Source organism: Perissodus microlepis, chromosome 9 (assembly GCF_051167445.1).
Source record: "Perissodus microlepis isolate ML-2025 ecotype Zambia chromosome 9, ASM5116744v1, whole genome shotgun sequence".
Classification (NCBI taxonomy): Eukaryota; Metazoa; Chordata; class Actinopteri; order Cichliformes; family Cichlidae; genus Perissodus; species Perissodus microlepis.
This window is the reverse complement of record NC_140469.1, coordinates 16,732,739-16,748,031: the sequence shown is the minus strand read 5'-3', so window position 1 is coordinate 16,748,031 and position 15,293 is coordinate 16,732,739. Positions and strand designations below refer to the sequence as shown.

The window sequence follows — 15,293 nt, the reverse complement described above, 5'->3', positions numbered from 1 at the left end:
TCTCTGAACATTCAAACAAAAGTACCCCAAGGACTAGTAGCCTGGAGGCTTCCTTCTTCTGCTTTGATTCCTAATAGAGAAGTCGGGGAGGGAGGCAAATGTCTGAGCAGAGCCGCAGGCCAAGTCTGACGCTTAATGGACATGGTGACCTGAGCGATTGATGGCTCCCGAGGGTCCTGTTGGCTAAACAGTAATGTGCCCTGTGACCCTGGCTTCCAGCCCAACTCTGCCTCATAATTGCGCAGACTGAGCAGCGTCACCTTCCAGGACAGGGAGGAGCTGGCTGGGCAGACATCATGCCTCCTCTGCCCCTGGATACCACTGAGCTACTGCCCTTCATCTTATCCTTCTCAGCTCTTCACACACACACAAACACACACACTTCCACACACCGCCCTGCCGCCACCTTGTAGAGACACAGCGACATTCCCTCCCAGCACACCCCCTTCGAGCCCTTCCCCTCCTTCCCAAAGCACAGGATGCTTCAAGCAAGGCTGAGCAGAGCAGATAAGGCTGATGCCCTGGGAAACTCTGCCCGGGCCTGAGCCTTTCAGCAGCTGGGCTATTCCTGGCCTCAAAGTAGCACGTAAACGAAAGTAAAAAAAAAAAAAAAAAGAAGAAGAAGAATTTATATATAGACAAAAAGGAGGTAGGCCTGGGATGAGAAAAGGGGGAGACAGGGGAGGAGGGCAGTGAAACTGTGCCAGAGTCATCTAGAAGGATGTGTTGTTAGGACAAACAGTGTTTAGATATAATTGGCTCACTGGCATTGGTCTGTATTTAGCGCCCACTGCATCCTGTTTAACCTGACATTACAAACAATACACATGGCAGGGTGAATGAGTGAAGGGCTTCTCAATGCTTGGGCTAAAAACAGCTATTAAAAAAACATAACGCAGAACAGAAAAAAGTGCCCGGGGTAGCGGTGTCTTACCTGTGACATAAACGTAGATGGATGTCTGTTTATGGGGTTTGTCCTGGTACCTGCAGCGGAACAGGCCAGTGTGCTGGGCCTGGATGCTGCTGACTTTCACCTGGCTGCAGTAATGCTTGCTCGTCCTTCCACAGTGAGATTCACTCACTTCCACCTGATCTCTGTCCAAGCCTGCTGGGAACGTCCAGCTCAGCTGCCAGCGACCCCTGGTCAACAGTTACAGCGAGTTGGTAACCCTCTACAGCTTACATCACTGTAACTGTATCGCTTTATCCAAAGATGATTTCAACATGTGTGTGGAAGATGAAGATATATATTGGAGTCTAATGACTAATAATACATTACAATCTCATTCTGTTTTAGCTGCGCGTGGTAAGCGTGCAATAACATGTAATAATAGGTGCTTGTAATTTATTTAGAAAAAGGATCACAAGTAAATGTTGAAGAGATTGTTTCAATGGAAAAACTGACTCATGCTTTTAAGCTGCTTTATGAGATGCACAAACTAGAGAGGAAAGAATGAGGAACAAGAAGTAGGGGGAAAAGATGTAAGGTGCTTGCACAACAACTGATGGTTTATTTTTATTCAATGGAGTTCTAGTGTTTATTTAAGAGTTTTCGTAATTCTGTGCCTTCATTAAGAGATTTCTTTAACCAGATATCAGTCATGGTGACTGTCTCATTCAATCCCAACCCAGGTTCAGCCCTTTATCCAAACTACGGATGCCTGGCTCAGATCTCTCTACCAAAATCCTTCTAAGTCTTAGCAGCAGGCACCCATCCCAAAACACTTCTGGATACTTATTTTGGGCAGTTAGTTAATAACGTTATCCAAACTGACTTTAATTTCAGTGGCTATCAGCACATAAACACTGCATTCATAGAACACATTTTAAAAGGCTTTTTTCCTCCAGGAAGTTACACTTCTACCACCATCTTTACTAAAAAAAATGAATTACAGATTTTAAATCACGATGTTTCCGCCTCTACCTGAAACTCACCTGCAGTTGAGCGTTAGCATCTGGTTAGCATCCAGAACCTGCTGCCGAGTTTTGACATCCAGGAGAGGGACGCTGAACCTCCCCTTCTGATCTTTATCTGCAGAGGTCAGAGCACGGAAAAGATGAGCAAATTTATAGAAACAGTTCAACACCCAATGACCTGTAGTGTGGTTTGTCTCATAGCAAGTATCTATTAACCTATGGACCTCTCCAGAGAGGTTAGAGGTCAAGGAGAACTTATAAATGTCAAAGAGAAAAGGGTACATCTGGACTGAGTTTGTAGACTCTGGTTAACTGCTTAATTCAGGTGTAGAGACAAGTGTCCATGTGGTTGGGACGTACACAGTGAAAACCCCTTTTCAATCACTTTTAGGGAAATCCTGAAAGATAACACACTTCCTGTAAGGTATGCCAACCAGTCTGGGTGATTCCCACCTCCACAGCACGTCCTCCATCAGCATCTCTGACCCTTCTCACATCTCCTCGCTAAACCCACTTAAGAAGTTTTGTGGAAATGCGTAAGCAGTGTCCCTCTTGTTTATCAAATAAAGGCATTTCTCCACTTCATCGCTGAGGTTTATTAATGAGAGATAAAGACTGTCCACCCTTCCTTCCTCAAAACAACAGAGGAAACATCATTCAGGGAAGCCCGTCCTTCACTCGGACTGCTCCTCGCACAGCAGCTCATAAAGAACCACCTCCACTGATCTGTGAGCAGTTAAACTGCTGCTAGGGCAGTTAGCGAATTTATCACTTAAATCCATTATTGCCTTTCATTGTCAGCATCATTGTTCCCAGTGGATCCCCCATTGAGCACAGTATCTAGTATTACTCATACTGCTAACACTTCCTATGCTACTTCCTTGGGTTTCACAGGAGGCAGCAAATACACACACACAGGCAGGAGAATGGAAGATGGAGGGGGAAGTCAAGGATCTCCTCCAGCTTTTCAACAAGCTGTTTAAACAAGTGTCTAATTAGCACACTTTCTGTGTTATTAGGTAAAGGAAAGCATTTCGCAATCCTAACTACAACATCACCGTTACCGGGAATTACTGTGGTTAGTTTCCACAAAGGCTCATTACTTGTAAAAATCCCTTTCACTGACGTACCAGGGAATCTAAAACAAACACCTGAGGGCAATGAAATATTTCAGGTGCCATGAACAGAAACATGCAGATGCATACTAAGGTGAAATTCAGACAAATTAATGAGGACATAGTAAACTCTTTGAGCTGAAATTTAGATCACTGCAATAGATCTCAGGAGCATGAAGATTTCTAGACAATCAGCCGACATGAAGAATTTGTTTACCTGTAGTGAAATGTGCTCGTATGATTTTATTATCAGTTTTAAAATACTAACAGATATAGAGAGGTCCAGTCTAGAATAGTCTCTCCAATAATTCTGATTAATATATTGTATTAAAGGTAACAGTGACAGTGGGGTGTGAATAAATGAAGAATTTAGTTTGTTCTGTGTAAGAAGGTGTTTTTCAGAACGGCTGATTATGCATTATATTTTATATTATGTATTAATCATTATTATTATGTATTTTCTGCAGTTATTCTGGACTGATTCATGTTATTTGTCACATTCAGTTGAATAAATATTGATGCAGAACATTTTTTATACTTCTTCCTTTCTCTGTATTACACTGCTATATATGTACATATGGATTAAGTACAGGTATGCAGGTATGTGCGTGTTTTACTTGTCATCCAGCAGGAAATAATTGGTGGAGTTTTTGTTTCAGTGACAGATTTAAAACAAACGCCATGATGCATTTGGAAAATGAAAAAAAAAACAACCCACAATTTTAAAGAGTAATAGCACATGAACAGTCGAGGATAACTAGAAGTGATGTAATCAGTCGTTACACGTGTAGGACATCTTTTAAAATTCACCGTATGCAAAATAAAACAATTAAATTAAATTAAATTAAAACTTTTTAAAAACGCCATGTCCCGGATCAAGTTCTTAATGTAACGCACGATTTGATATGCCAGTTTCGCTGAACATGTACAATGACAATAAAGGGTGGTTCTACTCGATTCTATTTTGCACCTGTAGAAGCATCATCTTTTATTCCTTGAACTGCTTCCACTGGACTCCATAAATGCGACCTAGCGGCTGTTTGAGCAATGAGCACAAATTCACATCGGTTCCTGCTCAGAGGAGTTTTTGACCCCTCATCCATTTATATTATTGACAAGCTCACTAGCTTCAGGAAACAACGCCTGCGCGCATCCATTCAGCAGGGGCCATGCGGGCAAGGAGCCGGGCCACAGGGGTCCGGTTATCCAAACAAGTGTCCGGGTGGGATATGGCGCTTATCATCCTCAGCGCAAAAGGAGGTTTTACAGCTTCAGACACGCAGCCACAGCGGCGACACAACAAGCCGATAAATGAGGAGCGGCAGCGCAATAATTAAGGGGGGTTAGCTGTCCGTCTGTTGTTTTCTACCTTGATTAGTTGAAATACTTCTTTTTGTTAGGTTTGTCAGGTTTACAAGAAATAACGATCATGAAGTCAGAAATAAAATACCGCATGCTACAAATGTTTCTACGTTGATTCACAGCGTCGGATTTTGGCTCTAATTAACTAACTATTACAAACAAGTTTCCTTGACTGGAGTAAATTAGCGCAGGTCTGTGTAAATTAGCAGTTATCCTTGTGGCACGCACTCTGTGCGCCCGTAACATCTGCAAAACTGACCCCGTTACTTACCTTTTGCTAGAACACCATAAAATCCAAACAGCACGGAGAAGAGAATAAAATTCATCATGTCTGGAGACTCCGAAGCAGCTTTGCGCTTTCAAATAAAATAACGCATGGAAGAAGTTGTATTCCTGCTGTGGCTCCTTTCCCCCCTTCTGTTTTTTTCTCTCCACCGGACTACAAACGCAGCACAGCGCGGTTGACTGCTGCGCTCTGAGCTGAGGGTCACCGAATGGGAGACAGTTTCCTGAGTTTATCTGCGGGAGATCACGCAACAGGACACCGCGCTTGAGCTCCAGTGCAACTTTTTCCCATCGTTTCGGATTGTGGTGCGGCTTTATACTGTTCCCACAGTGCACCCACCGGATAGACGGCTTCCGTTACGTCCAGTGACACACCCAGCGCGCGCAACAGCGGTCCCATTTCAGCTGTCCCTTGTAGTAAAACCTGCTAAATGTTATATTTTTCTAATATAAGAAAAAACAAAACTCTGTTTCCTTAGATTTTTCACACTTCGGATTGGACATTCGCTTTTTATTCCTAAGCCAAGAGTCTGCATGCGCTATTTTCCATCGGGACGGTTACGCTTCACTGGAAATGATGCGCACTGATCAGCCGCTTGCGTATATCTTGTCAGTACCCAGGGCTGGTAAACGGGATGATCAGCACGTAGGCATTGGTAAACGAATAGTGAACTGATCGACATTTTTAAAAAAAAAAAGTGCTCTGGGGAAGGTGCCAAACATTCCACTACTGGAGAAAATCTGGTCTCACCACTAAAGGAAAGTCACTCACGTTTCCTTCAAACTGTAGTACAAGTGCCTTTCAGTAAAAAAAACAAACAAACAAAAACCCCCAAAAAACAAAAACAAAAGAAATTAATTATTTCTGAAGCAACAGGAATGTTCAAAATGAAATTCAGAGGACTGAAACAGCAAATTTCATTGATTTATCTTAACAGCAAAGCAAATAAATTATGTAATAAGAGATACAAAAACAAAGCAAAACGATGGTTCTGCATTGATAATGTGTCTTTAATATAAAGGGAAATGGATTATTTAACAATGATGTAAATTGCAGTTTTTTTATTCTTCATTTCTTCAGGGGATATTGTACATGGCACATTGTAATGGCACAGCTTGTCCACTGGGTGGTGATGTGAGCTGAATGAGGATGGAGAAATGGATCAAACTCTTAAGTGTCTGCATAGAAAGGCTCACTTAGGTCTGGTAATGGTAATCTTACTGGGTCCTCAGGTTTAACGTGGAGGCTTTTTAATAGGACATAAAGTATAAAAGTGGCACCGTTAAGATAAATTAAATCACAGTAAAACTGAAAAGCACCTACTATGGATGGACTGTTCTCTTATCTACAGTTACAGCATATACCGCACATAAAGCTATGACTGTGTGATATACAAATGCACAGACGTACATATACAGTACAAGAACAACTCTTAAACTCAGAGTGAGCTGTGAACACATCCAGTAGCATACAGTACACGGGGTAATGCAAATGAGTACAAAAATACAGGGTTACATGTATTGTTCGAGAAAGAACTCTTTTCACAATAAGACTGCATGCAGCACAGGACATGGTTTGTTTCTGCAGTGAACAATGTAGCTGTGAATGGAAAAACAGGAAGTAATTGGCAACATTTACACGCACAGGATAATGTAGCCCACCTCAGATCTGCTCTGAAACCTGATGCGTACCAGCCTGTGTGATTGCGACAGGCTGGTGTTTGGTGCCAAATGTGAAGACTTTTACAGGGAACTTCACCAAATGTAAAAAAACTAAAAACAAAAAACAGCCTCTTGATGGGAGCTTGGGAGTGTAATTCATAAAGCAGGTTGCAGGCTGTAGAGCCTTCCACAGCTCTAGAGCGAGCAGTGCAATTTATGTAGCTGGACGAGTTTCTTGAGTGACATTGTTTGTCTTGGATTCCAGTGTTAACGTTTAAATGCAGCAAGCCAAAACAAGTGAATCGGTAATCAGCTTAAGATCAGATTTTTTTTTTTTCTTTTTTGTCCATGCAACATTGCTGCCGTTGTTTGAGGACTATGAGGAAGCAGGAAGGTTTGGAACAGGGATGATGCCCCCACTGGCCCAATGCCTTGGACACACTGCCAAAAACTGACTCATTGTGTTGCCATCCGTCATGACGACAATCTGAAGACAGACTTCAGGTCTGAAACCTCCTTCCTGTGCGTTAGCTCTGTCGTGTAGTTCACGTGAGTAAGACGTTTGATTGGTCAGACCTGTCCCTTGGTCTGCTGACGAATCCAGTCGGTGAATTTGACCACCTGCGTGTAGACGCCGGGGCGGTTCTGCCTGGCACAGCCCTCGCCCCAGCTCACGATTCCCGCCAGGAACCACCGCCTGCCTCGCTCCAGACACACTAATGGACCCCCAGAGTCACCCTGAGGACACACACACCGATAAGCATGTAGACGCAAACATAAAGATCATAAAGAGGAAGCAGTCAAAAATTCCTCCAAGGCATTTTATATCTGCTCATAAATTTTAAGCTTCAACACCTGAGGATTAGACACACAGAGGATGGTAACTAGCTGTTGATGCTGTCGCAAACATTAGCAGCAACTTTGACACTCTTAGATTTACTTTACCAGGTAAGTGGCTAACTAAATACTCACAAACATCGGGTATTTCCTAAATGCCTTCGTCAGGGATTGATGTCTGTTTCTTTGATGCAGCTGTTTTATGAGGTATAGCACAGTGCTAACCAAGCTCCCTACTATAAGTTACTTCCTGTCACAGACAGACTGAGCCTGAAAAGCTTTTTGAGAAGACAGTCATTATTAGGAATTTTAGGTGAAACGACCCTTTAACCCTCTCAAGGCAGGCGTTGCAGATTTGCAACAGTTAAAAGCTAACAACCTGATTACCCCACATACATATTTTATGAGTTTTTTTTTACTCAGAAGTACCACTGCAGGTATTCTTTTGTGCATTAGCAACAAAAACTTAATTTGAGCCTGAGAGGGTTAAACAGCCCAGTTTAAAAAGCACCATCATGAAGCTCAGATCTGCTGTATGTATTATTTTATTTGATCTTTGATGATTTTCAGATAAAAAAGAAGTTTGTAATGAAGTGAAAATCAGGTAAGGGTAGCATGAAAGATTCCACAAACGTTATGGATGAGTAAGTAATGGATAATAGGCATTGATTTCTAAATAAAAGGACATGAAAAACTTAAGTTTATTCTATTATATTAAACTTCAGCATATTTTTAGCTAACTAGGGAGCTCAGTCTTCTTCTCTTGCCAACACTTTCTTTAAAGATGCCACACATTTTAGGGTCAACTTGAAAGAAAGGCAGATATGAAATGTAAAAGTGAGGTCAGAGGTCAAATGTGACATGATATTTGGACGCAAACTGTAATGTGATATTTAGAATCTCCATATATATGAACAGCCTGAATCAACAAACTAAACTTCAGCTCATTTTAGTGTTTGCTGAAATTACTGTCATTATTCGTAAAACACAACAATAAAGTTTTTACAGAAAAACGTATGTATGCTGTTGGCAATTTAAACACATGGACTTTGTTGTGTGTGTGTACAAAAAATGCTTAGACTTCTAAAATTGTGGAGGTGAAATTGTGACACTCACCACAAACATGAAAGTTCCTGTAAAACCCTGACAGCTGTGTAGCACTTTCTGCAGAGACTAAATGATTATCTGCACTGATTATCTGATGATAACATGAGGAATAACGCTGTTAGATAAGGCATCTGAAAAATAACTAGCCTAGGTCTACTTTAGTGAAACCAATTCTCTACTATTTTATATCTCGTGAGCACAATTTTATTTGTTTTCACGCCAGAAGTGGTTAGTTGGCTAAATAGAGGAGTCTTTACACAAGAAATCATAGGAAGCAGCATGTGATGAGCAAAAAGACACTGAGAAAGTAAATTTCTCTTGTGTGGTTTAGATAAGATTTCTTGGAAATACACCAAGAAAGTATCTTAAACCATTTCTGGTTAAGAGTAAAAGGAAAGTTTTGAAATTTCTTAAGAAACCAGTGCAATGTTTTCCATAAAATCCATACACACTCACTTGACATGCATCCACACCTCCCTGCAGATTCCCAGCACACAGCATCCTGGGAGTGACGGCGTCATCATACAGCTTGTTGCAGGTGCTTCTATTTATGATCTTCACCGAGGCCTCTTGTAGGCGAGAGGCTAATTCACCTACAATCCACAGAAACGGTCAAAGTTTCCAGTAAAATTAAGTAAAATTTGCATATTTCTATTCAATAATGAGTGCTTACCATCCTCCATAAGAACTCCCCAACCTGTGACATAGCAGCTGGTCCCTGTGGTGAAAGTGTGAGAGGAGGCGGGGACGCACACAGGCTGCACCAAGTCACTGAAAAAAACAGGTGCGCTGAGCTCGAGGAGGGCGATGTCATAATCAGACGTGAACTGGTCATACTGTGGGTGGAGGAGGATGCGGCGGATCGGTCTGGTGGCTGCTCCTTGGTTTCCTGTGGTCATCACACGCATTCCCATGTATGCACGCCACGCACGTGCATCTGAGTATCTAGGATACACTGCGCTTAAATAAAGTGCTTATATATGAATCATCAACATAAGGTTCTCTGTAGTTTTCTTACTTAATGGCGTCAGAGTCCTGGAAACAATGAGCAGCAGAGATAAGCCAGCGGTTTGAGACCAGCGTGGCTCCACAGACATGCCCGTAGCGATCCATCTGGAGGCTGACCTGCCATGGCCATGACCCAGCTACGGCGTCACTCCCTCCCACTATCTTGGTGCGTTTTTTGGGCCTGGTTCCACAGCCTGAGGAATAGATAAGGAACACATATGAAGATGTTAGAGCCTGTATTTTAATGAGCAAGTACAGAGGTATGAGGTGCGGTACTTGAGCAATTCCTGTACCACAGCGCAGCTCATCAGAGCCATCGTAGCAGTCTTTAACGCCGTCACACTCCGGGTTGACTTTACTGACACACTTCCCATTGGCACATTTGTAGGAGGATGAGGAGCAGCCTTTAACATCTAAACAGAACGAATGTTGTAATATTATTTTTTTAAGAGCACACTGTTGCACTAAACCATAACTGTGACATCATAAGCACTCACATGCTCTGGTGCAGTTGAGCTCATCGCTGCGGTCTTTGCAGTCAATGACACCATCACACACAGACGACTTAGACAAACACACCTTGTTGGGACAGACGTGGTAACATTTACCTCCTGAAAAGCAAACAGAAGGCATCATGAAACACATCATGGAACCAAACACTGACATGTGAAGGTATTAAAAGAGCGGCGGTGTTTTCTGCTCACCACAGCTGCCCTCCTCACTGCTGTCCGCACAAATGCTCTGACTGACACACTGGCTTTGAGGTTTGCACTGGTTGTTCCCACACAACAGTTCCCCAGGCTTGCAGGATGCTAAAGGTTTGATACAGAGCACAAATAAATGTGGGTCTAAACCAGGGTTTGTGTCTATATCTGCATCAAGATGTATAAACATAATTCAAACCAGAGATCCCAACACAAAGAATACAAGATTAAGCGTGTGAGGACAGTGCACAACAATACTTACAGCATTTAGCCTCGTCCCGTCCGTCTGAGCAGTCCTTTACTCCATCGCACACCTTCTTCAGAGGGATACAGCGACTATCTCCACAGCGAAACTGGCGAGGGCACGCTAATGACAGACAGCAAAGAAATTTTAAAAAACCACAAAAACATAAATTAGAGGAAGAACTCAAATCAACCATGTAATAATGAAATAACAACACTGTGTGCAGTAACAAAAGATGGGAATTTTTCAGGAGTTTACAGGGGATGAAACTAAATTTTACATTATGCAATCAGGACCACTTCAGATATTTACAACTAAGGAATTTTTATGATAGTGAAGGAAATCCCAGTGTAAATCTGGACAAAAATAACTTAATTACAGCCTTAGTAGGGATCTACAGCTCTAAGAAATAAAGAGTAATATCTACTTATAGTGAAAGCATTCAGTTTCACTTACTGCCCTCTGGGGCGAAGGCTCGGTATAGCAAGTAGAAGCCCTTGTTGGTGAGAGATTCATCAGAGTGGAAGTGGAGGGTGAGAGGAGAGGAGTAGACTCGCTTTTTGCCGCTGTTTGACACTGGATTGCACAATCTGGAGATACAGTAAAATGAGGAGTTTCACTTTTAACCCTTAAGCATGCTCCAAAACATGGAGATAAAACACACCAGGAGTTATAATCAACTTACTTCACTCCTCCGATGTCCAGCCAGTCCTTCTCACAGCCGTCTGATGATGGAGAATCCTGAATGTCCATTGTCACGATAGTTATGGAGATCAGGTATCCTGGTAATGGCACCTGAGGAAGTAACCAGAGATTATTAAGGAAAGTATTGTGATGCTGGAATGTCAACAGGCTACAGAAGAATATTTCATTGTTTCCTAACACATGCACACACTCTGTGTATGTACACAAACATTTTTATGTAGCTCACCCTCAGTGTCCAAATGCAGTCTATATTTGGAGGATAATAAGAAGGGTAGTAGGGTGAGGAAATAGAGCCATTCCAGGAGGAAATTGACCCTCCACAACCTGCCCAGAAAGATGGTGACGCAGATAAGTGCACAAAGTACACACATATGTAATTATGTATGCAATTCAAAATGAAATTAGATTTTTATATGTCTGTGTGAGAGCACTCAAACCTGCTTTTGGGATGGCCTGGAAGTAAGCTTTAAAGATGGCTCCATCCCTCTGTCTGCTGAAAGAGAACGTGACTAGCATCACATTCCCAGAGGATGTCAGCTTCATAACCGGAGATGAGCCTGAAATAGGCAGCCCACACCACCTGCGGCAGTCACGCGCATCATTTTTAGAGACGGAACCAAGTTAAATGAATAAAAATAAATGTCACTTATCAGTTACTAAGGCGTGTACACAAATATCAAAGTTCATAAAATGCTCTTTACCTGGCGATTATCTTGTTCTGCAAAGGAAGTAAGAAGTCATATGCAGAGAGCTTGTGAGCGGTGCAGCTTCCTGGTGTGGCGCCATGAAGGGTGAGGACAACCAATCGAACCACGTGACCCGAGGGCACACGAAGTCGCCACTGGTAGTATGGCTTCTTGGGACTCACAAGGCTCAGGGTGCGGTTGTTACCATATTTGGCATAGAGGTCAAAGGACATGGCTAGACAGTGGAAATGATAATGATGCTGATGTTGTGAGTCAGATTAGATCTCTCTCACACACACACTTACACAGAAGAGCAAAGCATACTATTTATACAGTTAGTGCACATTTTTAAGCTCCTTTACAAAGCAACTCCACCTTTCCTGCTTTGTCTGACTTAATCAGTGTCGTATCTGATGTCTGCACTTGTGCTCTGCCCCTTCTGGTTTTCTGTGTACTTGCGTGGAAAAGCAGGGAATTCTCAGAAATGTTTGACTCACCAAAACAGACTTAGGAGTTTTAAAGTGTCAAGCCAGAAGAGTACTGTCCTCACCTTGGAAGCCAAGCTGCCATTTCCCGCCCTGGATACTATTTGGATTTTTGATTTTGTCAGATCTTTCATCTGGATCAAAGTCGTCAGGGTCCAAACCTAAAAAGAAACAAATCAAGCATCAAAAATCTAAAACTTTGGTACATAATTAGGCGTTTATGAAAGTCTAACTATGTTATTTCTGTTTAAAAGAAAATCATTTTGCAGTAAAAGTACTTTATCCACCCAGTAAGTGAAGTATGTCATCATCTTGCTGCATAAAGTAGCGTTGCTCGTTGCGGCTTTCCCGCTGAATCTTGTTGCTGCCAGGAAGCCGCCGCTGCAGCCTCTCTGGGCTGGAGGTCTGAATTTCCATCGCAACATTGTCTGGGGCAGAGAATTTACTCCAGTAGAAGACGGTGAGCCCTTCTGCTCCTTCACTATCACACACAGAGGTTGGATCTCAGCGTGCTGCTGTCATGTACGTTCTTGGCATGCAAGAACGGTTGCAACACACAAGCAGATTTTGTTTAGGTGTAGCATACCTGAAGGCAGTAATTCCTGAGCGTACGTGGTAAGGGCTCCACGGAGAGGACTTGTAGAGGTCTGAGAACTGCGTTTTAAAAAAAATAAAGGTGTGGGGGGGTGACATCACAAATTGCACGCGAGATGGCTTTTTCCACTGAGGTGACATGAAAATGCACCTGGTTGCGCAAATGCTTTGTTCTTGTTTGTGTGTATGAGACTCTTCATGTGTGCGTGCTGACTCTGAGCTGCACAGAGCTCCTTTGTGTCCCTACCTGCCCGCTGTGAAGAGGTAAGATACTGGGTGGTATTGGCTCTTGGCCTTCAGTTCACCTGTTCTTTAATGAACAGATGGCCACAGAGATACTGTGACCACTTAACAAAGAAGCTAAATTGCCATTGCAGCTGCTTACAGGGATGTTAAACTATGGTACTGCAGTGTTTGGGGGAATTTTCACCTATCAATTTACTGTCAGATCCACTGCTATATACCTGACCTTCTGCTCCAAAAATCTAATCATATCTCCCTCGGCCCTTCTGTCATTCCAGATTACCCTACTGCCCTGTCTCTAGCTCTTAACCCCAGCATCAAACAGAGGTTCACCTGCTCTCTGTAGTGTCCGGTGCACAGAGTAGCTGATTGTGTGAAAGCAACACAGACAACGTTTTTATTGAGGGACTGCTCTTCCTCTCACTCTTGCTGCCTGAGGCTAGCTAGGCTCACAAATACTGGGCTTGTCTTCAGCCCTGAAATGGCCCTGTCCCCTGGGGGTCTCAGGAACCTGCACACACACTGTGCCCAGCTCTTGTTACAGCTTTACATTTAACACTACCAGCGAGAGAAAGAGAAAGGGGCAGAAGAAAGTGGTGTGCAGAAAAAAAAGAGCGGAGATGGGAGGCTGAAGTAGATAAGGAGAAACTCTACAAATAAGAAAGCAAGGACAGAGGAGGAGGAGAGCGGCCGTGTTTTGAATGTGCGACATAAAAAGAAGCAGTAACCTGCTGTAGAGAAGGATATCAAAGTCAGAGCAACAACAACAAGATCAGCTTCAGCCCAGGGGCAGGAAGGTCAAGCAGCACTCTAAAGTGTCATTCAGAGGGGAGGCAGTGACAGACAGGATCGCCGTTCCACTTACATAATGGTTCAAAGCCTGAGCCTGCAGGCGGAACTGAGGGGAGGTGGAGTCAGCCAGCTCCGAGGAGAAGCTCAGGTTTGGGAACTCCACGCTGCCTCCGAGAAAGAACACTGAGCAAGGCGGAGCTGTGGAGCAGGAGGGGGAGATTTGAGACAGGTGCACCGTGCGACTCAAAATAAATAACATTTAACACCAAAGGAATGGACCAGAAAAATCTCCTGCAGCTCTGTACTCACATGTTAAGTAGTGGAGTGTCAGTGCAATGGCTGCAATAAAGGGAAAGAAAGGCAAGAGACCCAACATCCATCTCCTCCAGGAATCACACACTGGAGCTTTTACCCCCTCCACGTTCTCTTCTGCCTGCTCCTCAGGCTTCGTGGGGGGGCTCAGTGAATGGGTGGGCTTTAAGTTCCCTTCTCCCTTTCAAAGACAAGGACACGACTCAAATATCATACAAGGTTTTTATGTCTCAAATTGCTTCTAATTGTTATTTTCATGGTAAAGAAAATGAAATCTATATACCAAAAAGTCAGTAGAACAACATTTGACTGAGCCAGATGCTGATTTTCAGAGAGCAATGGAGAACATCCTTCAGATTAAAAGATCTACTAAGACATTTAAGGACTTGGCAGGTTTCCCCCAGGGAAGCAGACAAAGAGTGGCTGGAGTAGTCTGCTTTCCCACGGCCTGGCTGTGCAGTGTCAGCAACTCAATCAAGTGGCCCACTCGGATGTGGACATTCATAAGAATGGGACCCAGAGACATCTAGAGCAGGATTTTACACTTAAGAGGAATCATAAGTAAGAGTCTGATGGACTCTAAATAGTATACAGCCCTTTTGTATTGGGGAAAAAAAAGGGGTGAAACAAGCAGACGGACTTTGCAAAAGAATTACAATATGCTGAAAAAACAGTTCTCGCAGAAAGGTTTCAAAGAGACGCACTGATGGCTTACCTGTGCAGCAGCGTAGCCTGAGTGTCCATGCCCGGAGACGCAGTACACTTCACAAATCTTGCTTTTGGGGAGAGTCCACATAGCACTGTCCCGTTTAGCTCCGGAGAGGCGATATGCAACAATACCCCGGGCATAGAAACGATGGAGAGAGAGGAAATCCCCGCTGTCGCTTCCTCTGGAAAAAAAAAAGAAGGGGGAAAAAAATCCCCACACCGAAACCTGACCCGAGGGGGCTCGGATGCAGCGGGCATTCACTGCCTCCCATTTACCTGAACCTGGCGGCAGGTGTCACACGGAGCCCCAGAATGCAGTGCGGGCACAATGAGAGCACTATGAAAGGGTACAATCCGCACAACCATCCGTGCGACAGATATTGTGGGCAAACTTCCTTGCTGTGTATGTGGGAGCTCAGCTCCGTGGGACAAAAGAGTGTTTGAGGGAAACGTGTGAGGTATTACAACTGGGGCTGGGCCGCTGTGCCCTTGGATGGTCCTTAGGGGACAAAAATGGAGACTTATTG

At 43.4% G+C, this 15,293-nt stretch overlaps 2 protein-coding genes across 3 annotated transcripts in view; both read right to left on the bottom strand.

Moving 5' to 3' along the window:
• flt1 (fms related receptor tyrosine kinase 1) overlaps window positions 1-4,985 on the bottom strand; it is a 39,762-nt gene extending 34,777 nt beyond the window's left edge. The window contains exons 1-3 of the mRNA XM_084939289.1: window positions 4,666-4,985; window positions 1,936-2,032; window positions 935-1,140 (exon numbers count right to left, since the gene is read on the bottom strand). Of these exons, the coding sequence (XP_084795415.1) occupies window positions 935-1,140; window positions 1,936-2,032; window positions 4,666-4,723 (361 nt within the window). The 5' untranslated portion in view covers window positions 4,724-4,985. The remainder of the gene's footprint in view (window positions 1-934; window positions 1,141-1,935; window positions 2,033-4,665) is intronic.
• A 684-nt stretch (window positions 4,986-5,669) lies between these two features.
• LOC146380302 (suppressor of tumorigenicity 14 protein homolog) lies at window positions 5,670-15,282 on the bottom strand. 2 transcript variants are annotated; one of them, XM_084939288.1, is made up of 19 exons: window positions 14,774-15,282; window positions 14,056-14,239; window positions 13,820-13,944; window positions 12,704-12,771; window positions 12,405-12,598; window positions 12,183-12,278; window positions 11,648-11,867; window positions 11,384-11,526; window positions 11,173-11,270; window positions 10,927-11,036; window positions 10,698-10,831; window positions 10,260-10,364; window positions 9,998-10,105; window positions 9,791-9,904; window positions 9,587-9,706; window positions 9,304-9,487; window positions 8,959-9,230; window positions 8,742-8,878; window positions 5,670-7,079 (listed from the first exon to the last, which is right to left on the bottom strand). In XM_084939288.1, exons 1-19 carry the CDS (start codon window positions 14,852-14,854, stop codon window positions 6,912-6,914), a joined length of 2,661 nt encoding a protein of 886 aa, XP_084795414.1. In that variant the 5' UTR covers window positions 14,855-15,282; the 3' UTR covers window positions 5,670-6,911. The 2 variants fall into 2 exon arrangements, with proteins under 2 accessions (XP_084795414.1, XP_084795413.1); XM_084939287.1 differs by lacking the exon at window positions 14,774-15,282 and having other exon boundaries at window positions 14,056-14,708.
• Between the last annotated feature and the right edge of the window lie 11 nt (window positions 15,283-15,293).